This window comes from Pseudoliparis swirei, chromosome 9 (genome assembly GCF_029220125.1).
Source record: "Pseudoliparis swirei isolate HS2019 ecotype Mariana Trench chromosome 9, NWPU_hadal_v1, whole genome shotgun sequence".
NCBI classification, from domain to species: Eukaryota; Metazoa; Chordata; class Actinopteri; order Perciformes; family Liparidae; genus Pseudoliparis; species Pseudoliparis swirei.
Genome location: NC_079396.1, coordinates 13,351,519 through 13,373,115, shown reverse-complemented (window position 1 = coordinate 13,373,115; position 21,597 = coordinate 13,351,519). Strand labels below are relative to the sequence as shown.

The 21,597-nt window shown below is 44.1% G+C and overlaps 1 protein-coding gene across 11 annotated transcripts in view; it reads right to left on the bottom strand.

Annotated features, from left to right (window-relative positions):
* huwe1 (HECT, UBA and WWE domain containing E3 ubiquitin protein ligase 1) overlaps positions 1-21,597 on the bottom strand; it is a 42,409-nt gene continuing 20,812 nt past the window's right edge. For 6 of the 11 annotated variants that reach the window (XM_056422245.1, XM_056422249.1, XM_056422251.1 and 3 more), the window contains exons 36-81: positions 20,527-20,679; positions 20,264-20,391; positions 20,061-20,142; positions 19,177-19,353; positions 18,515-19,066; positions 17,903-18,098; positions 17,491-17,658; positions 17,258-17,406; positions 17,106-17,172; positions 16,518-16,741; positions 16,228-16,439; positions 15,934-16,116; positions 15,347-15,519; positions 15,117-15,265; positions 14,640-14,715; positions 14,328-14,423; positions 14,082-14,209; positions 13,840-13,999; positions 13,024-13,252; positions 12,725-12,903; positions 12,546-12,635; positions 11,922-12,082; positions 11,762-11,804; positions 10,805-11,170; positions 10,410-10,620; positions 9,744-9,868; positions 9,439-9,659; positions 8,892-9,283; positions 8,103-8,739; positions 7,281-7,989; positions 7,077-7,168; positions 6,319-6,475; positions 5,910-6,042; positions 5,582-5,784; positions 5,258-5,484; positions 4,640-4,742; positions 3,622-3,771; positions 3,264-3,509; positions 3,063-3,180; positions 2,830-2,970; positions 2,451-2,738; positions 2,181-2,286; positions 1,889-2,006; positions 1,400-1,581; positions 964-1,154; positions 1-870 (exon numbers count right to left, since the gene is read on the bottom strand). In XM_056422245.1, coding sequence (XP_056278220.1) covers positions 768-870; positions 964-1,154; positions 1,400-1,581; positions 1,889-2,006; positions 2,181-2,286; positions 2,451-2,738; positions 2,830-2,970; positions 3,063-3,180; positions 3,264-3,509; positions 3,622-3,771; positions 4,640-4,742; positions 5,258-5,484; positions 5,582-5,784; positions 5,910-6,042; positions 6,319-6,475; positions 7,077-7,168; positions 7,281-7,989; positions 8,103-8,739; positions 8,892-9,283; positions 9,439-9,659; positions 9,744-9,868; positions 10,410-10,620; positions 10,805-11,170; positions 11,762-11,804; positions 11,922-12,082; positions 12,546-12,635; positions 12,725-12,903; positions 13,024-13,252; positions 13,840-13,999; positions 14,082-14,209; positions 14,328-14,423; positions 14,640-14,715; positions 15,117-15,265; positions 15,347-15,519; positions 15,934-16,116; positions 16,228-16,439; positions 16,518-16,741; positions 17,106-17,172; positions 17,258-17,406; positions 17,491-17,658; positions 17,903-18,098; positions 18,515-19,066; positions 19,177-19,353; positions 20,061-20,142; positions 20,264-20,391; positions 20,527-20,679 — 8,994 coding nt within the window. In that variant the 3' untranslated portion in view covers positions 1-767. The remainder of the gene's footprint in view (positions 871-963; positions 1,155-1,399; positions 1,582-1,888; positions 2,007-2,180; positions 2,287-2,450; positions 2,739-2,829; positions 2,971-3,062; positions 3,181-3,263; positions 3,510-3,621; positions 3,772-4,639; positions 4,743-5,257; positions 5,485-5,581; positions 5,785-5,909; positions 6,043-6,318; positions 6,476-7,076; positions 7,169-7,280; positions 7,990-8,102; positions 8,740-8,891; positions 9,284-9,438; positions 9,660-9,743; positions 9,869-10,409; positions 10,621-10,804; positions 11,171-11,761; positions 11,805-11,921; positions 12,083-12,545; positions 12,636-12,724; positions 12,904-13,023; positions 13,253-13,839; positions 14,000-14,081; positions 14,210-14,327; positions 14,424-14,639; positions 14,716-15,116; positions 15,266-15,346; positions 15,520-15,933; positions 16,117-16,227; positions 16,440-16,517; positions 16,742-17,105; positions 17,173-17,257; positions 17,407-17,490; positions 17,659-17,902; positions 18,099-18,514; positions 19,067-19,176; positions 19,354-20,060; positions 20,143-20,263; positions 20,392-20,526; positions 20,680-21,597) is intronic. The other 5 variants (XM_056422250.1, XM_056422255.1, XM_056422254.1 and 2 more) reach the window with 4 other exon arrangements.

The window sequence follows — 21,597 nt, the reverse complement described above, 5'->3', positions numbered from 1 at the left end:
GAAATTTTATGCATTTATTCATGTAGTTATTCCACTCCGATTCAAAAGCTCAAGGCTGGGTCAGCGGTTTATTAGCCAAAAATACTCTAGAATGTATGGTTAACTTTTTGTACTTTTTTTATCTCCTTCAGGTTCTCGCATCATTTTTTGTACCATCCTTCCCTAAAATGCCACAAAACTTTGAAAAGTGCATTTTTGTGAATCTCTAAAACTTCTCGTTGTTCACCCCCCCCCCCCCCCCCCGATAAAAATGTTCCACATCAAGGCTTGCGAGGTCACAAATTTGCAACAACAACCAACATTTTTTTCCCCAAAGGTTTTATAACCATCCTTTTCAAACAACATTCTCTTTTTTCTTTTTACACAGCCAGAGAACAAAAAAGATTAAACATAAACTCCCAAACCTTTTGTACAGAGAACTCAAACTAAATGAAGAAAACGTCTCTTATATTAGTCCATGTTTTATCCTCTGAATCCTCTTGCATTTGCCATTAAATTGGGAAGGGAGACACAACTGTGTCAACATGAGGCTCTCTGTGTTGTACTCGATGTCAAACAGTCCATCTCTCTTGCTGGTTTTATCTGTTTTATATGGAATAGAAACCAGTAAGTCTAGGCCGTTCAACAAGTAATTCAGTAATGTCTATGATAGTGTGTGTGCGTGCGTTCAAAGGTTATCAGTGTGAATGTGTCTGAAGTAGGCAAATCTAAATCAAGTGTTTGTATGCATGTGTGTGTGTGTGTGTGTGTGTTAGGCGTCTCATAGTTTAGGCGAGTCCGAATCCCTCCGAGCATTCCTGAATGGCCAACAGCAGCATATGTCTCAGCTTTTCGTAGCTTTCATAAGCTGGTAGGTCCAGCTGGTTAAAGCTGAGAGTGAGAAAGAGGAAAAAAACAATGTTACATTTTCACTATTTTTTTCTTCCAATATTGTTCAAATGATGTTTGCTTTGCTGCGTTTACCAGGTATGAGCAGATGGTAGGCGGTCAGTGGAGCGATCATCACGGTGGATCTGGAACTTCTGGATGCCGTTCATGCCCTCCAGAGCAGTAAAACCCTGGAGGGGAACCTTGGATGTGCCGGTGACAAACTGTAGGAATTTGGCTCGGTCTGCCTGGTCAAAGGAACGCAATGCCCTCCAGAACCACTGGATCTATAGTCAGAATTTTAAAAAAAGATACACAAATTAATAAATAGAAACTTTCACACAAAAAAGAAACGCATCAGTTATTAATGTCTCTACAATTCAAATGTGGCTTTATAGATTCTGAGTACATAATCTGTATTGACATTAACAATATAAAAGTATAATATATATATATAAATTGAAGTTCTTTCAAAAGTATGTAGAAGTGAAGACAATAAAATAATGTAGTACACATGTATACACATCCATACCTGGATGGAGCTGGACTGGTATTTGTGATATTCAGTGTTGGCTTTTAAGTCATCGATGTCAATAGTGGGCAAGCCAGAGATGAGCAGCTCCAGTTCCTGCTCGGTGAAGATGGAGATCAGCCTCTTGGGGATGATCTCGTAGAATCCCTCAAGGAAGGCTGCCAGCTGCTTGCGGATCGCACCTAATAAAAAATTATGTGTTATGTTAAGTGAGATCTTTCTGTAGGGTGCTGCATGTGATAAATCAGCCATCTTCCACAGAGAAACACCTTTAGCTTCATACTCCGTTCAGAGTGCTGCCACCTAGTGGTGTTATTGTGCACCAGTGAGAATTATATACATACAGCATGAAGATCAAAAATCTCATCTGTATGAATATATAGATGAACCCATTTGGATGAACCCATTGTTTTTGTTTGTAATACTGGGTATTACAGCCCTTCTACTTATGAAAAATAAAACATATGATGAAAAGAACCACAATCTCACCTGTCATCTTCATCTGGCATACCAGGTGCACATACTCCTTCTTGTTTTCCTCAGTGACCAAGATATTGGCGCCATTCGGCTTGAGGTCTCTCACTTCACATACTCCAAACTCCTGGACCTAGACAGAGCAGGCTTTCAGAATCACTCGTTGATCTTAATAGTTCACTGCTCCTCAGCATTACACATTAGGGATTCAAACCCCTGAGGCGCTATCACAATTTCAACAGTTAAGAAGATATGGCATGAGAACCAATTTGTCACTTAAAGCTAATTTAAGTGAGCAGACACCAACCTCTGTGCTGAATGCCAGCTCATAGCCCATCGTGGACACATTATTCTCCAACAAGTACACCAAACCCTGGAAAAATGGGTAGTCCTCGCTCTCCATGTCCGTGTACCTGGCAAGACCACAGGAATACATCCATATTATGTACATACTCAAGAAAAAGTCTCTGGTTGCGATGCCGTTTAGTGTAGCAATCAATGCGGCATGGTTTGTTAGTGTAGTTGGAACACGTCTTGAACAATTAGGATAGGTTGTAATCGCCAGCGGCTAAAATACCTGACACTCTTGCCCAGAATGTGCTTGTAGAAGCTGCGGGTGAAGTAGCACTCCAGTAACCGGTTATCGTAGACAGCCTTGGCCACCACACGACCCACAAACTTGAAGTAACTGAGGTGGTTGGGGTTGCAGTGGGACGAGGGGTTGATGGTATAGGTGACACGGTCGCCTGGCGAAGTGCGAAACAGGGCGTACATGGGGTTGAACATCTCCCGGGAGATGATCATGTACCATTCCCTCAGCAGGCCACCAGCATCCTGGCCCTCCTCCCCCTCAAACACAATGTATCTGGAATGGAAAGAGAGCGGAGTATGACTCGGGCTGAGCGGTTCTGAATTGAGAGGACACGCAGGTGGATAGAGGGGCAATTGAGTCTTACAGCCTATTCTTCATGTCCTCTGGGCTTTTGCGATGCAGCTCCCGGTAGGAGTCCTCAAACACGTGATCTCTCCTCACATGCACAGCCATGTCCTCCTTTCTAAGACCTTCATCCAGTCGCTCTAATTCCTGGCGGAAGTACCTGCACAGATGGCCAGAAAGTCAGTAACTAAAAAAAAGAAAGAATCCGTTCTAAAAACCGTTTATTAGATAGTGTAAGAAAATGTCCCTTACTTCCTCTTAACGTCAAAGTCCAGGATGCGTATGTAATCAACCAGTACTGCAAACGGCCCATCAGCCAAGTGATTCGTGGACTGGCGCAGGATCTGGTTAAGCACTGTGCGGTGAGTTTCTGCATGGAAAGAGAATGAGTCCTGTTAAGACACTGCAACAGAGCAACGCTTTAACAAACTTACTTAAATCTTTTAGGCTTACCGGCAAAACGGAGGAACTTCTGCGTATCTGGTGGCAGGTTTGAAGAGATGTGCATGTTAGATGGTTCCCTGGAAAAGAACGGGTCCAGGGATGAGGGTGTGGCAGGTGTGAGTGGTGCCGGCGACAGCGGTTGAAGCTCATCCTTGATATGAGAAAGCTGGCTCTCCCGGGTGTCCCTCATAGGAGGTTTGCTTTCTCGCTCCGTGGCATGGACTAGGAAGAAGGCCTCCACAGCCGGCTGGAGAACTGGGCAAACAAAGAAAAATGTATTGTAAAAAAAATAAAAAAAGTTCAACCATACTCCTATCAACATCACATGCAGCATACAGTAATGCATTTTTACAAGGTTTCTACTTACCCAGTACGGCATGCTGGTCATGAGACTCCTCCAACTCTTTCAGGCACTCCCCGAGCATGTCCCATAGTTCATCCAACAACAGCTGATCGCTGAGCAGTGGGAGGTCTGGGAGTCTCTCCTCACTCTCTGACTGTCCGTTTCCATCTTCATCTGGAAAATTATTTAAATATTGAATCATGCACTCCTGTTATGCTGTCATTTATACAGCCCAAAAAATATAGTTTCAGTGTCGGTGAATAAGTCTATATTCTATAGACTAGTACAGTGGTCGCCAACCCGTCGGTCTTTGAGACGTTCCCTGTCGCTCTCCAAAATAAAATGAAAATAAATTCAGAAACACATTGTTCCTCATTCCAAACATTTCTTTAAGTGTCTTCTGAAATGTTTTCTTCCTGACTGCGAAAGATCGACGTCAGAAAAGATCTCCGCCTGAAAACGGGTTCTCTTACACAGCCGTTCTCAGCTGTGCTCCCCGAAAGAGGGGAAAGAGGGGAACTACGCTGTGGTCCTACAGGTGGGGCGTGCCCCTCTAGCGGGGGGCAGTGGTACTACAGGTGGGGCGCAGGGGGAAATGCAGAAAGACCTTTATTGATAACTTCACATATTACACAAGTTCAAAGCACACAGACATACAACTAAATAATTAATAAATAAATGTTGAAATGCCTGTGCCTTAGTGTAAATGTTTATGTTACGGCATTAACAAGTTACTCCTGCGCATGCCAAATACAAAGCCTCAAGTTGTAAGTCCAGTCTGGACAGTTGTTTTCTCTCAACGCCTCAATAGGTAGATCTTGCCTGTCACAAAGGCAGAGGTCAGGGATCTTGGGCTCAAAAAGGTTGGTGACCACTGCTGTAGTTGATCAAAGTTAAAATGACTTGAGTTATTACTGTTACTATCAGAGAAGGGTAGCCGTATTGTGCTCGCTGGATGTGAAGGTCATTTACTGACAAAACAAAGAACAGCAAACCAGCACGTGTTTTAAATTGTCACCAACAGTTGGCAAGCAAGTTTTACCCAGAGGTGCAGGGTCCTGCTCTAGAGGAGACGGCTGGTCTACATCCATTGGAGAATCATCTCTCTGGGCAGCCTGGGCTTCTGAAATGGACTGTAGTTCCGACTACAGAAAACAAACCAGGAAGGACCAGAGAGACAGTCACAGGATGAACAGGGAAAAATATGGAATAAACGATAAAAATGGCATTTGCTTCGTTTTATTAAGAGAAACATTCTTGACTGATGTTGCCATGCATAATGACATTCCCATGATCTACTGAGAGAGGGGAACAGAGTACGGAATGAAGGCGGGCCAAAAGCATGAAGCCATGCCAGCCAGCAAACATAAGTGAAACAGGTCAAACAGTTTGGAGCAGGCAGCACAATTTATACTTGGATTATTTCAACAGTCGAACATATCAATGCAAAGAAGAGGATTTAAGCTGCAGATAGTTATTCAAAAGTGTTATTTCAATAGAGCCGCCAATGTTCATCATGGCAGCAGCTGTCACTGTGCATTAAACAGATAACCGAAAGGCCATAAGAAGTTTAACTTTCAGCTTTGAAATGGTGTCCTACTGTAAATATGTGCATTGTGTGAGTAAGAGTACGCCTGCCATCAGTGCAGCCCATGCTAACCGTGGAAGCAGCAGTCGTGCCAGCAGGGGGAGCAGCACCAGTGGGGGCATGGGGGGCCACCACTGACGATCCGGCCGCAGCAGCAACAGAGGCAGTGGGTGGGGGAGCTTGTTGGAGCCGACGTGCCCGCTGACCCTCTCTCACCATCTGGATGATGGCGTCAGCCTCAGCCTCTAGTTGACGCACGGCAGCCTGGATACTGCTGGCTGAGCCTAGACTAGTGGAGCCTGACCATTGGGAGAGGGAGGAGAAGGTAGTTTGGCTTGCTATATCGCCAGGATATTGTAGGCATACATATAACTGTGCATATACACAACGTCTTACCTAGTCGCCCTGTCTGTTTGGCTTTCTTGTTTGCGCGCCGTGTGTCCTCACGGAGCTGAATAATGACTTGCAGCACTCGCAAGAAAAACTTTTGCGTTGACGTCTTGGAGGTTAGTGAGCTCATACAGGGGAGCTGGAGTTCACGTCCCCCGAGAGTGCGTTTCTGTGCAGTCACAATGACCACGCTCTCCGAACCGTCAAACCTGTGCCCCAGCCAACAAACGCATACACGGTAAAGGATTGTAGATGTGACAAATTAACTTTCATGCAAAAACGGATAGTAGAGAGAGCACTGGAGACCTAAAGTCCAGAACCATCACGAGCTAACCTGTTAGACATCATGCCCGTGAGCGTTCCTGAGATGGAGGAATCCTCAGGGGGGGCATCTGGGGAATGGGAATCCGCTTGTGCCCGTCTCTGCTGCTCCAAGTTGTATTCTACAAGTTCGGCCAGCAATGTGCCTGAGAGATAGAAATTGTTATGGTTTATGCCTCTTTCAACCATTAAAGTTGCCCTTTACATTGATGTCCAAAGTGTCTTCAAGTTATTATTTGATCCTTTTAGATTTGTTTTAAATTGTCATTCTTAGCACATGAATTCTTGAGCCGTGGTTAAAAGTTACAGTGACCATTGACAGAATCTAAAATCATATATCCTTTAACAATGTATTTTAAGAGAAAAGTTTTGCTTAAGTTGGAGCACAAAAACTCGCATCTGTGTAGTTGACCAGCACTGACCGATCTGTTTGCAAAGAGTGTATCCAAGATGTCTAGCTCCACTGAGCAGCAGTCTGAGCACAGTGTCTCTGGTGGCGCCATCTCCTCGAGATAACTGCAGCAGAATGTTGGCTGCATCCTCCAGACCCTCCTCTGAGCATGAGTGAGATGTCAACACCTTGTGAGGAGGAAAATAATTATTAGAAAAAACCTTTGAGATTATCAATAAAATTGCAAAAAAGGTGTAAGAAACACAGATCAACTACCCAGTGTTGAAAACAACAAAAAGGAGTAGAAGATCTTATCAATAGTTATTTATAAAAGCACCCAAGCAAGAGCCTTTTTGTGTCAGTCCAATTGGGGAAAGAAACGGCATCTGACAGCACAGATAATGTACACTGGATGACTGAACTAACGGATCTATCTACAGACTATGCAGAAGTACAGGTTGCAAGGCTAAAAAAAACAGCTGTTGTTTGTCAACTCTGAATAGCCTCCCAAAAGGTTTCAAAGAAACCACATCAGTGCACATCTTAAACCCCTTTTTCTTTAATTGTAGGTGATACACCTATTTCTTATTAACCTTGAAAGATACAAAACAAGTGCAAACCCAGAGTAACAATCCAACTTAAAACTTGCTTATCCCTTTGTTTTCAAATTAGATTCCCTCAATGTATGCTTACTCAGAATAATTGATGCAGTTAAAATATTCCATGAAGTTTCAGAAATTCCCAAACATTCCATGATGACAGTATAGATGAGATGACTTTCCCACATACCTCCACAGAGAGCTGAAGCTGTTTCTCTGTGAGTCCACTGGAGGCCATCTTGTTGTCACACTCTGTACTGCTAGTAGTGCTCCTCAGTTTTCCTGTTAAGGCAAAATGGCCCAGAAATATATCAATATTTTCTACTGAAATCAATGTTACAATGTTAAATCTCAAATAATTGAAGCATCTTATTTTGGATTGAATGAACCATACCTGTAGAGGTTATTCCAGTGGACGTGGGTATAGAGATTCTTGTAGAGGATGTCTGGGAGGCTGCTAGACTTGCCCCTGAGGATGTACCCTGGACTACAGCTCCCACAGAGGCCCCTAAGACTGTCACAGTAGGCTGGATAGAGACTGCTGACACTGTGCCTTGTGTTGGGATTTGGGCTGTGACTCCCGAGCTAGATGCCGTGTTGGAGACGGCAGCCTGTGGGGTTGGGTGTCCAGCGGGCACCTCGGTAGCCTTGTTGTCAGGCAGGGCAATGGATATGAGGGAGAGCAGACGCAGCAGCTTTTCAGTGAGCAAGGAGCTCCGTCTGATGACAGGGTGGGACAGCATGTTCATCAGCTGGCCGAGAGGAGAGGTCTCCAGGCTTAATTGAGCCCCCTCAGCCTCTGCACCTCCACCCAGAGGCACGGTCTTCATAGAGGCCTTGCCCTTGCGGCTCACATTCATGTTGTCTAACTTGACCAGAAGGTCCCAAAAATCAGTAGAGATTCCTAGAGACTGGAGAGTAGCAGCAGTGGTGCCGAAGGAGTTCTGGGTGTTGGAGGCATTGGAGCTGGGGTTACTTAGAGTTCCTGTTCTGGAGCCCCCACCCCCTACTACAGAGGTGATTGAACAAAGACGAGAGTCCAGGTCAGACGAAGATGACAACATATCTTTGCAGCGCTGCTGAGTGAAGTGGCTGGGGAACACCTGCATAGACAGAAATGAAATAAATAGGACAATTACTAGAGTTTAATTGGCTTTAAAATATTTACAATTGTAACATACAATCAATGATGACTCAGATATAGATGAACTCTCACCTTTGCTAGCTGAATGAGTGTGTCCAAAACATGTCGACAGACCACTGGAGCAGCTTGTGGGTGGATGTGGACAGTGGAACCTCCACCTCCAGCACACCCGACTCCTGCAGCAGAGCCTGCCACTCCTGCCAAAGTTCCAGATCCTGTTGAACCCCCAGCTGAGTGCCGGTCGGCGTGCTTCCTACCTGATGCTCGCTGAATCTGGAAAATGTTTGTCCGACAGCCCAAGGCTGCATCCATAGAAACAGAGAGCCAGGAAAGCTGGCTGGAGCTGCGAGACTCCACTCTGTTCAGGAGCGCCAAGGAGGAGGAGGAAGAGGAGAGGGAGGAAGTAGTTGACCCTTTTCCTCCACAGCTTCCCTGGGTGCTCCTTTTGCCACGAGAGTCTTCTAGACGTGTGGTCTCCACGCAAACCTCACTCTCACTGCTGCGTTGGAGGATAGATAACAGGCTCCGAATGACCCAACCACGAGTCTGAGAGTGGTAGCAGAGGTTCCTGAGCACACGATGCAGACGGCTGGTGTTGAGCTTCGGTTCATCCACAAACAGCAAAACCAGCAGGCAGGACAAGGCCTCGTGGTCCAGCAGCAATCTACCGCGGAGACGCAACAAGGAGTCCACGCTGGAACTTGATGGTCTGAGGAAACAAAATAACATATGATTAATTTCTACCCGTCAACAGTGCAGTATGATTTTAGCAATGCCATCGCTCATATAGCATTTCATTTTCAAAAATGCTCAGAAATTTTAATTCTCAAAAAAGGCTATTAGATTACAATCTCCTCTCACCTGTGGTTTGTTCCTCCACCCATTTGAAATGTGCCTCCTCTCTGCACAGCAAGTCGAGTGTACTGGACGCCACGATTGCTCCCTAACCGACTGGTGAAGGCTGGTGAGCGCAAGATGGCTGATAGGGCTGAAGATGAGCTATGACCAAACAACCGCTCATGCATCAGTTGCCTCTGGCGTGCCTCTTGCTCTCTACGCAATGCAGCTGCTTCAGCAGCAATGTCCGGGGGCATGACAGCCAACACGCTGTCTTCCATGTCCTCCAGGACACTACGCCGGAGTTCTGAGGGCAGTGTCTGGATAAAGGTGACTGGATCTAAAGGAGTGTCTCCTTGTGGGGGCTGTTGGGCTAGCTCCCTGCGCTGTTGCTCAGCCCGTTGCTGGGCAAGTACCTAAGACAACAAATGATGATCCCAGTTAGGAGAAATAATTATCTGTAATTCTTTCACTCCTTAGGCAAGTATGCATATTGTTTCCCACATTTTCATATCTAAAAAAGGTAAGCATTGTGTTGTCTGCAATCCCATTTCAGTGAGGAGTCTCTTACCTCCTCCTGGATGGCAGGTGGCAAGGCTGCCAGGAACTCAGGGCTGACCTCTGTAACCCCTGGTCCTCCCTGTACAGGTGCTGTAGTGGAAGGCATGGTTGTGGCAGCTGGGGGGCGGGAGGGTGGTCTGATGCCAAGCTGGTTTTGCAGCACCTCTCGACGGATGTCTTCAGGAAGAGCCGCCAGAAAAGAAGGATCCACACCCTCTGGCAGACTGATGCCTGGCAAAAAATACACAATGAGATGTAATATTTCAATAAGAATATAAAAAACTGCATAAAAAGTAGGGGAGCAATTCATTTTACCTGCAAAAGGATCCGCATCCTCATTGCTGGTGGATGGGAGGGGCTCCTCCTGGATGGCCTGAGACTGGCTATCAGCACCATCACTCCTGGGCATCGTTTCCCCAGGTGATGAGACAGAAGTAGAGCTGTAAATATATAAATGCTATCATTACTATGTGTGACGAATTACTCATCCTAATCTTGAAAATTACAAAGAATATAAAAACACTACATTAAAAAGAACTTAAAAACAGGGCGTGTCATTTTTATGACGCTGCAAAATAAGAGGGTGGAAAATTATGACTTTCAACTCGATTTCTCCCCCCCCCTTGTCGGAAACAGCAGTTCCAAGTACTGGCTATTAAAAGAGGGTATGTGTTTTTATAAAATGTTATGGTTATCTGGTCAAGAGATACAAGGTACATAATAATATATCCTTTATTGATCCCTGTGGTGAAATTCTTCTCTGCATTTGACCCATCTTTAGTTATTAAAGGACCAGTGGGCTGCAGTGATTCACCCAGGGAGCGACAGAGGTACAGTGTCTTGCTCAAGGATACTTCGACATGCAACTATGGTGAGAGCGGGGATCGACCAGGTACCTTGGGTTATGGGACGACCACTCTCCCCACTGAGCTACAGCCGACCCAGACATGATACCGCAAGAGATGATACTTTGCTACTAACCCAGTCGTTGCGTCTGTCTGTCGGTCAGTCAGCCCACTCTCCCCGCTGCCAGAGAGCTCCTGAGACAGATGGGTGGTCTGTGCAGGGTTGGGAGCAGCTTCTTCCTGAGTGGCAGAGGCAGGGCTGCTAGTATCCATGGGTGACCCTTCCAGTTGTGACACACCCACTATTGCCAGCTCTGAGGTCTGCACGATGTCTGGACTTAAGGAGGCTGAGAGGAAAAAGTGAGGGCAAGGCGAATCAATGTACTGTTCCACAATTCGTTAGTTAATTTATTTCAGTGTTCCGAAAACCCTTTGACAGATACTAGCTAATAGCACACTAGCTAAAAGCATTACAGATGTGTCCTTACTGTTGGTCAGTCTGTATAAAGAGAATTTTCAAAGTTAGTCTACCTTCCCTGCCTTCATCCAATGCTCCTCCTCCTCCACCACCGACTCTCTCACCGATTGTGGGTGCCGGGGACATTTCCATCTGCGATGCCTCTGCTTCACTTATTGGCCTGTCAGCTGCCGACAACGGTGGAAGTCCTGCCCCTGCCAGAGCAGCCAGTGAGCTTGCATGTGACTCTGCCAGTAGCAGGTCAGTAATCGGCTGGTGGACCTGCTGACTGATCGGAGTCTCTAGGGAGACTAAGGTCTGTTCATGAGAAGCAGGTATGGTGGGAGTGACCTCTCCGGATGGAGGCGCTGTAAGGAAGCCCTCTGAGACCCTGGGGGGGTCCAGACAGGACACCGTACCACCCTGAGCCTGCTCACCCTCTGCAACATCCAGAGAAAAATTATGTGAAGACAAGTTTTTAGTTTTTATGCATTCTTGAGTCGCAAATACTTTTGATCTGAACTTAATGTAATAATGTTTAACAACATGCCGATTAGTAGTTACTGATCATTTTCTGACATGGATGACAAGGACCTCCACTGAGGAAGGCAGTAAGTTGTATAGTTATCTCCTGAACGGGGGTGCACAATCCTGATCCCCAACAACAACACAACTTACTACCTCACCACAGCACAGCCTGCAGCAGGAACATTCAGGGCATACAATATACATAACATGCAGCTATCATTTCCAGAGATGATATGTAAATATGTGGAAGACAGAAACCATTTGCAGGTTAAGAATGGGCTACTTGCAGCAGATGGAGCTGTCCAGCTGGTATGGCATTACCATAGGAAAGACAGTAGACTGTATAGTTATCTCCCAGATCTGGTGTGATCCTAAAACTATACAAACTACTACCTCATCCCGTAGCACGCTTTGCTGACTGCTTGCCTCTGGGTGCACGTCCCCGAGATGTGTCAATACCCGACAGAGATTGACAAAAACACAATCTATGTTATTGTAAATACCTGCAGTGTTCTCTGCACCATTAACTGTCGCCAATCCAGAGCCCTGTGGAAAAATGTAAACGATCAAACAAGTGAACACAAATTGCAAAAGATTTAAGCACTTCAGGGTTTGAAAAATCCTCCTCTTACAGAACCACCAAACATGTACGTTTTTGCCAACCTGAAGGCTCTGTTCCCTGGCCTGTTCTGCTCCAGAGGCCCTCCTCTCATTCTGCTTAGACTCCTCCTCTTCAGCCAGCTGCTTCCTTCTCTTCTCTCTACGCTCTTCCAGTTCCTCATCTCGCAAACTTTCCAGATGCTGCAGGATGGGCACCTTCACCACTGAAAGCAGACAGGTGTCAGTATTCATCCTTTGTTGTGGCTATAGCTTACAAGGTAACAAGTCAAATCAATGCCACTTTAGCTTAAGCCTGGTGCATTCATTTTAACTGGTCTAAAATTGGGATGAAATGAAATTATAATATGCGATTAAATAAAATCATTCACGCCTATTCTTTGTTAATCCCCCCCTTGCTTCCGACAGCATTGTCACCTAAGTGAAGGTGACTGTGTCCTGCACCTTTGAGATTCCATTCACCACAAATGAGACTGAAATGAACAGTGAATATAATCAACTATGTGGCCCATAAATCCAAATTAATATTGATCAGTATCTCAAAAATGGCAAAAAAAATAATTCTAAAAGCACCAATAGCCATCCACTACATGTTGTCACATCATTATCGTACTTTGTGAAAAAAAACTGTTTAGGAGAAGATTTGTCTCCAGTTGAGGACCAACTTACCTGCAACACAGTCGTGCATACTCTCAGCATCCAGCACTTTACACTCATCTGTCCATCTGGTCAAGGCAGTCGGAATACTAGAGAGGGTACCTAAAAACACAAAAGGAACAACCATGTTAGGCACTCAGGCCAATACTAAAAAAAACACCATTACATATCAATAACTTAGTGATTCTCACCTGCTTGTCCCCCAGTGCTGCTCTGCTCGTGGAAAAAGTCATCCAACAACTCGTCATCAGAACGAGCGATGATGTGCACGTCCTCATTTCCGACCAAAAGGCGGGCCCGACCACGAGATTGCAGAGGCAGGGAGCTGGACAGCTGTAAAATGTCTGCTGCAGCACTGGGGCCCAACAATCTAAAGAATGGAGTAGAGGAGGAGCAGGTTTTTTAGCATTATAACTTAAACACAGAATAGTGGTGTCACAGATGTTGCAAAAATTATGCGTGGAAAACAAGAAAAAAAACATATTTTCACCTTTGCAAGATGAGCGGAGGGTTTGGCTGGCGGTTGCCAGGGTAGTGGACATGGATGGTGTGTCCGCTGTTGGCAGTGAGCTGCCTCAGTGTTCGCTGGCTGCGACCCATGCCCTGTGCCAGGCGGCTGCTAGTGCCTGCCACACCTAGGGTGAGGGAACCGTGATCTGCATGGCGCACCATCAGTGGGTGGGAGCTGGGGATGTTGCCTGGGGAGGGAGGGATGTCAGCTGATGGAAAAACAACAGAAAACAGTAGGCAGACATTAGGGGGACAGCTATGGCACAACCCCAAGAAATGTTTATGAAATTAAAGTTAAAGAAAATGTATTTTCTGCTTAATTGTTTTGTGTGCGTTTGTAATTAGCCAAGTTGTTATGTCTCAAGCTTTTGTCTGATGTGAGAAAAGCTACTTTAGAGGAAGCCAACATCGTTATGTTTAGTTGGAACCCGATCAAGCGGAATATGTGCTTTCTTATACGTATGAAGGAGTTCTGATTAGGGGATCAAAAAGAGAAGATTTCAGGGACAAATAAGCCAAATTGAATGATCAGGATAAACCGGTAAACATGTCCGTCTTTCAGTCAGAGATCGGCGGTTCGATCCCCGCTCACGGCCCTAGTCAATGTGTCCACTTAACCCTGAATTGCTCCCTGTAGCTGTGTCTACGTGTATGATTGTAAGTCGCTTTGGATAACAGAGTCAGCTAAATGGAATGTAATAAACTTCATCCAAAACTGAGATTGTTTGGGGGGCTGGGACATTCGTACACAAATCTACTTTGATCTCAGTATTTTTTTAGAAATCGTCCTGCTTACCATTGTTGGAGAACATGTTGTCAAACTCTATGATGAGGTCATCATCCCTGTCAAACCTTTCGAAGCGGATGTGCGGTGCGGCATTAATGTCAGGGAAGTCCTCATCCAGCTCCATCTCTGACCCTTCATCATCATCATCTTCATCTCCTTCTTCATCATCCTTCAGGAAAAGTAGCAGCCATGAGTCTCAAGTTTAAGCAAAAATCAATAAGTTTACTGAACCTCATTACATCAAACCATACTTGATCCTCCTCCTCCTCTTCTTCCTCCTCTTCCTCTTCATCCTGGCTGTCTTCATCATCATTGCTGCCACTTGAATCTTCCTCTTGTGTGTGCTCCTCATCCTCTGGTTCCAGGATGTTCATAGAGTCTGATGAAAGAGAGAGAAACAGAAAAAAATCTTAAACTGAGAAGAAGTTTGTGAAAGCAGTTGCAACAACTGTTATTTATTATAATACACACAGAGCTCTGTCGTGCCAATGGCTTACCTTCCCGGTTTGCCTGAAGCGTGGATGCCTGGCTAATATTGGAGGGGGCCTCATCCATCAAAACATCCTCTTGAGATTCATCTTCACCGCGTCCCACTGACAGAACAAACAAGTGATACATAAGCTCTGGGTTTCCTTGCCTATCTGAAATACAGAACTTTGATGCCAGTGTGCAATAACCCTTTATATTCGACTGTAAAGATATGCTTTTGTGTCCAGTAACTGGAGTTTAGATGTTGTGCAGACAACTTTCCCTTTTTCTTGCCCGTTAACCATTAATTGAGATATAAATCCATTAATCCAAATTAATACCTATTATTGTGCTGTTGACAGTGCCCGCATCCCTCTCCAGCAGCTCATCAATCAGATCCACCAATTCATTTTCGACCTGCAAGCACAGGAAATGAAATACAAATGTCAGCCATTCACATCGAAGAAAGGGACAAAACACAGAAGAACTCAATAATACACTTTTATTGATCCCAAAGTAGGTCAATTCGTCTCTGCATTAGACCCATCCTTAGTTATTGAAGGAGCAGTGAAGCACCCGGGGAGCAACTGGTGGATCAGTGTCTTGCTCAATATGCAGATTAATTAAAATGTTCAATATCTCATGATCCACTTAAGTTAGTCATAAAAGGTGAATAAATGCCGCTTTGTTTTCTTTGTCGCAAGGGGCAATTGGGTGAGTGCACTCTACCAACCTCACATTTTGGGTAATAAGTGTTACTAATGAGGTAATGTGGAAAGTTACTTCTTGAATATTATTTGTAATACAATGTCAATCACCTGCATAGCCTGTGTGCTGAGAACCTCTGGCTGACCAGCAATGACCACCGTGTCCCCCTCCGTCTCTCCATCCATCAGGTCGTTGTCTGTTCCCTGGACCCTGTGGTTGCCCACTGGCTCTGCCTCACCAGACTCTCCTGGAATAGATGCTACAATTCAGCAACAGACATAATGGGAATCACTGGATCTAGAGTGTTACCGGTATCTCATCTCATCTCTGCCGTGCATACCTTGGTCCTGGATGTTGCTGTTGCTGTCCCTTGCAGTGCCCACAGTGTCATGTTCAGCCTTGTTTTTGCTGGAGCCTCCTTTTCCCCCAAACAGACTGCTTGGCTGGTTAACAATTCGAGACAGAGTCTCCAGAGGCTTCAAGGCAGCATTTACTGTGTTGGCCATGTTGGGACTAAACCAAATGATGGAAAGGAAGATTATGTGGTTATTTTGCATATATTTCTTCGACGGAATATTAGTTTTCGCAAGACCAACTTTATTCCTATATAGAATAGTTAAATATAGTAACGTTTTATAATAGCAAGTGTGTCCTGTGATATTTGTTCACTAAGATTAACACTATTAAAGCAGCAAAGCCAGGGTTACCAACGGCTCTGTCCCTGCAATAGAATGCAATAGAAAAATGTGTTAAACCTTACAGATCAACACAATGCTTTTTAAATACAAACGTATCTTTTAATTTGTTACGAAATTCCACATGCCCCGTTAAACTGAATAATCTGCAGATCACACTTTGTAAGACAGGGGCCTGGTCTATTACAATCTAAATTCAATTTTTTTTAATGAATATGGTTTAATCATATACCTGGACAAATCCAAGCTGTGAGGCACACGGGCCAAATCGTTGACCAGTCCTTTCTTAAGAAAGAGCCGTATGATATTGTTCATGCCATTGTGTTGCGTCTTGGCTGCTGCTGTGCTATAGAAACTGGACGTTGAGGGACATGATTCCATGATGGTGCTGATGATGCACATCACCGCCTGAAGCCTGTGAAAAAGATGTGAAAACTGAAGTGTGAAAATGGGAGTGCGCATTTGCTCAGCAGGGTTAGAGTATCAATATGATGTTGGTTTATATATTTTTTCAATTGCCATTTACCTGGCATGTTTCTCAGGACCTTCTGTCATTGCTAGTGCTCTACTAAGGGCAGCCTTCACCTCATTGACCAGGGCTACCTGGGCATCAGTGCCCGTGCCGGCAGCTGCCAGGCTGGCTAGGAAGAGACGTGCCAAGGCTGGGGTGTCTTTGTCCTCCAAATTCTGCGTGTGGGGCAGTAAGTGGTCGAGCACAAAGGCAAGAACACTACAGTCCTGTTGGGATAAAGAGGTTAAAGCAAGTAAAGAATGAATAATTGTGTGTGAAAAACTTATGAGATGTTCTTTACCCACCTCCTTAATAAGCTCGGACTGTCCAGCAGTATAGCAGTAGGAGGCGATTAGAGTGGCGATGCCCACGTAGGAGCGCACTAGTTCAGCCAGTAGTCTCAGAATGGTGGAGGTAGGCATCAGAGGCTTGCTTGCCTTTACCTTAGCTGCTTTACCCTCCTCTGAGCTGGTACTCTTCTCTCCCTCCTGCTCTTTCTTTTCCTCACGAATCTCTTCTGGTGTGGATGCTGAGAGCAAAAGTAGAAAAAAACAGTGGGCTTGTAAGAGTGTGCCACATGGGATTTAGCAGTTACTCATGACTTCAAATAACTGTGTAAATGACCAGTGTATCCATGATGAATGCCAGAGCAAGGCGATTGATATTGTAGTTGACAATTTTGTATTATATTGTTGGCGAGTCAAACAGGATAAACAAAACAAAAATGTTGCAACCTGGTTGTTGGCATTCATGTTACCATGCCATATAGGGCATTACCATAAACAAACCGTAACAACTCAGACAATCAAACGATGTGATGAGAGTTGACAGTATCTATTCTTGCATACATAAAAAAAACGAAAGAAACCTAAAGAAAACACTTTAAGACTTACCTTCTCCTTGTGGTGTGCCAGACTGCGAGGACTCAGCCACAACTCCATCAGCAGAAAACACTTGAGCCTGAGAGGAAGCCACAAGATTCTCTTAACTGGGGAGAGGACATATTTCTTGTTGTAATACAAGACAAGTGGCCATCGATACTCACATTAATATGGAATGCAGACTGGGAGTCAAAGTCGCTGCCCTGCCGGGTGAGTCTGTACTGCTGGTAAACGTCATCCCCAACATCCTGCAATATCTGGCACAGGTCTGGTCCACCAGGCACCACTGCTGCTCGTTCTTCTGGACGCTCAGCTGTGTCACGCATTAACACACACACTTAGCTGAAACGCTCCAATTACTATTTCCAGCCGTCAGGATCTTATGAACATGTCTTACGTTCTTCAGGAGCATGGTAGGCGGCCAGCGCATTGAGCATGTCATAGATGACTTCCTTGATAGTTTCGGGGATAGGGGGTAAGGGGGATAGTTTCAGAGGAGTGGTCTTAACCAGCTGCACAGCATTGGGCCCCTTGATCCGAAGGTTCTCAAACTCATCATCAGAAGCTGTAGGAAAATGATTGAATTTCGTTTAACCCCGACACTCAGACATGACTGGAAAGCTAAATAAATCCATCAATACAATTTACAGATTCATTCTTTATTGACCTCTGCAAAAGGAAGGTTGTTTTCAGTCTGTATACATAAACAAAACATTAGAAAGGCCATAACGACACCAGTGCATTACAGTGTAGGGTACTACTAATGTTAACTCTATTTCAAGTTTTCACACCTACTCAGAAACACTCACCTGTGCCAGCTCCCCGGGGTGCAGGGAGAGCAATGCGTACACAGTTGCTGGCGGTTTCAGTGAAGCATTCAGGGTTACGGCAGGCAGCAGGGCCCAGGACGCGAAGAATATAATTGATTTCTCTGGACCCAAGGCTGCCTGACACCACTCCTGAGGTGGTACTACCTGCACCGCTGGTTACGGCGGACCTCACCACCTATGACAAAAGATTGAGGAATGTGTTAATGGTATCAAGATACTTATTATATATTATACTACTATTCAGAAATATTATCTAAACCAGTGTTCATAATTAGGGGTACAGGAAGGTACTCCAGGGGGTACGTGAGATTTTTCTAAATATATTTAAATTTAATATCCATAAAAATATCCTTTACAAATATTATTTATTGAATAAATATTCAATTAAATCTAAATGTAAGTTCATGAACTTAATTTGATATATTCTAAATCAAACACTGTTGGCCCAGCGCTGTGCATTACATCATTTTTCAAACCAAAAATGCATCGTGCTGGTTAGGGGATACTTGGCTGTAAACATATTTAACAGGGGGTACATCACTGAAACAAGGTTGAGAACCACTGATCTAAACAGTATAAGACTAGACTGACCTTCTCCATGGTGTGCCGCAGTGTGGCCGGATCTTCTATGATGTGTCTGAACAGCAGTGTAACAAGGGGGGTAAAGCCATTGAAGCCGGAAATCTGAGTCAGTCCCAAAATCATCCGTGTGCTCTTCAGCTCAGCAAACATCATGGCATAGTGGTGATTGCGTGTAAGACGCAAACAGAGACGCAGTGTGGCGTGGAGTGTGTCTGGGTCCACAGGAACACTAATCATACTGACACAGGCACGAATAAGGACGGTGGTCATGTCCTCAGTCAGGCCTTGTACAACAATATCAGCGCCCTGAGAGTTATCAGACTCCAGGGAAGATGGAGGTGCAGGCGTGGTCTCCTTCAGCTGACTGGAATCATCCTTCGGAACACTCATCTCCACTGCTGCTCCGGAGTCCAGGTCAGTCTGGGTTTCCTCCGCTTTGCTCTTGTCTACCTCTTCTCTCTCTGAGTCAGTAATGCTACCAGTCTTGGCAGGCTTAGGCATGCGAGGCACTCTCTGGACAGTCAACATCACTGGCCTCCTGTTGCCAGTCTCTTCGTTTACCTGCCAAACAGAAAGGTTTTGAATCAAACAAGCAAAACCCAGCAACCTCAAACATAACCAACTAAAAAGTCCATATGGTCACCAGCAGTGGAGAAAGTGTTTGTGTATACCTGCACCATGGTGTTAAACTGCACAGTGTATCTCCGGCGTCCAGCTGTGAAGCGGACACTGCTCTCGCCAGCCCTCCACGCAGAGTCAATGGTACTGTTGTTTGATGCACTGTAACTGCACCAACGGCCCGAGCGGTCATCAAACCAGCGCCAGTTATTCCCATTTGGTTGCAGATACTAAAGAAGAGTCAAGAGAACCCATTAATTGTACAAAAGATGCACTCAATATACAACACACACCGTACAATGTAATCGTTACATGCTAATTCAATGACTTTTAAAAATGTTGTTGCGTTTGTGTCAATACAGTATTTCTCTTCTAAAAGGGGGAAGTGACCTCTAGATCCAGTGCCATAGTCTAACATAGCACAGTGCTGAAACAAATGTTTCAATGGAAAAATGAAATGTGACCATAAAATCTAAATTCAAATAGCGTGTGACTTTTAACATTTATTTTTAATCACATCACTATTCATATCTATACAACCATGTATTTATGATTACATTATCTACTGGAGCACTGAGTACAAGAATGAGTTCAAGTACTGGTATCAAAATATACTTAAAGTAAAAAAAATATAAAAGTATACTCTTTATGTAGTATGGCCCATTTAAAATAATGTATTCGATTAGAATTATTAATGCGTTAATGACTTAACTTTAATGTTGCAGCTGGTAAAAGTGAAGCTTAATAATTAGGCTATATAATATAAAATATGAATAAACTACTAAACTATGGTGCATTATTGAGAATATGAATCTGCAAAGTAGCATTGGAGTAATTTATAGTAGTAGTAACTAATATTGTTGCGTATCTACTTCAGAATATAACATTACAATTCTAATCTCTAATTGTGGTTCAGTTTAATAAAGCCGACTGGTACCTTGTTCATTTGTTCCCTGCGCTTTGAAGATACTGCCATCTTCTCATAAAAGTCAATGATCAACAGTACTGGTGTGATCCATCTGCAGAAAAAAGTCATTTTTTCTGATTGAATACAAATTCACAATACCAACAAATTTAAGGTAAAGAGATGGTGTAACATTTGCAAGTAAAGATAAGCATGTAGGGCTGTGCAAAACTCACTTAGGTGTCTGTATGTCTTTCTGTTCTTTAGCAGCTTGCAGACAGGGCTGCACAACCTCAAGCAGCTTGATGAGCAGATCAAGAATCCCACTGTTCTCCACTACTCTGGCGCCCAACAGCTTCAGTTCCTACCAAAACAGAGACAGACACATGTTTGCTTGGGATAGGTGTAGATGGACAACAATGAGAAAAACATATATATATATTTACTAAAAAAGTGAAGATTTCAAGTTTACAACTGTCATCGAGTGCATTTCTGTTACCTCAAATAGCAACGTGAGCAGCAGAATTCGTGTTGCGAGCTTGGAGGCTTGGGGAAGTGTGGCCATCTGTCTGGTCCACTCAGACACGGTCTTTGTGTCGCTCGTAGTCAGGGGCTCAGCCGCCTTGATGAGCACGTCTGCCGCCTCCCACACCTACAGAGGACATGAACACAAACACTTTTAAAGTTTCTTCACTTGCAATACATTACAAAAACATACATAATGGCTTACAAAGCTTCATTTGCACTCGAGACATGTTAGGTACTTATAAAAAGCATTTAATCTGAAACACATAACAATTAAATTACAAAAGACAAATTGTAAAACACATCTGTCAGATGTCACTTAACTCAAGTAAACAACAAACTAATCTTCCACATCTCCCTAAATCCTTTGATCAAAAGTAAGCCTAACCAAGATCTTTATTGAACCACAACGATGCATGCATTTGGGCATTACATAGTTGTGGGTAGCCACATGTGTTTGAGCACTCTGCAGTCTACTAAGTGTTTTGACTGAAAAGGTTTGAACTTTAATTTGTTAGTCCATGGTATGTTCAGCTGATATTCTGAGATCTAATTAAAATACAGTAAAGCCATCCACTAACTTTATATGTATATTGTACACACCTATTCATATTCCAGCTTGTTATAAGCCGTCATGTGCACTTGACACTGAAAGATGAAATTGTTGCCATTTAATTCTTCAACCAATTTCAATGCTAAAATGTGTTTATTTTACCAACGATTAGGGATTTCTTCGGTGTCCATTTAACTATTGTTTGTTTAGAGGAGTGTGTGTCTTGTTCTGCCCTTTCGATTGCCAGTCTGGTTGAACCATTGTACAGCATTTTATTCTCCATGTGAAAACATAACCCGTCATCCTAAATAACATCTATTTGTAAAGAGGACTTTCTACAACCAATAAGCATGAAAGACTATTTCAAAATATAGAGTAGTCCTCTCAGCCATCTGACTTTAACAAATCAAGCTTTTGTGCAAGACAATCACACATCTTTTCCACCAGTACATGCATTGTGGGCTCTAGTGAGCGAACCGCAACGTACACCTG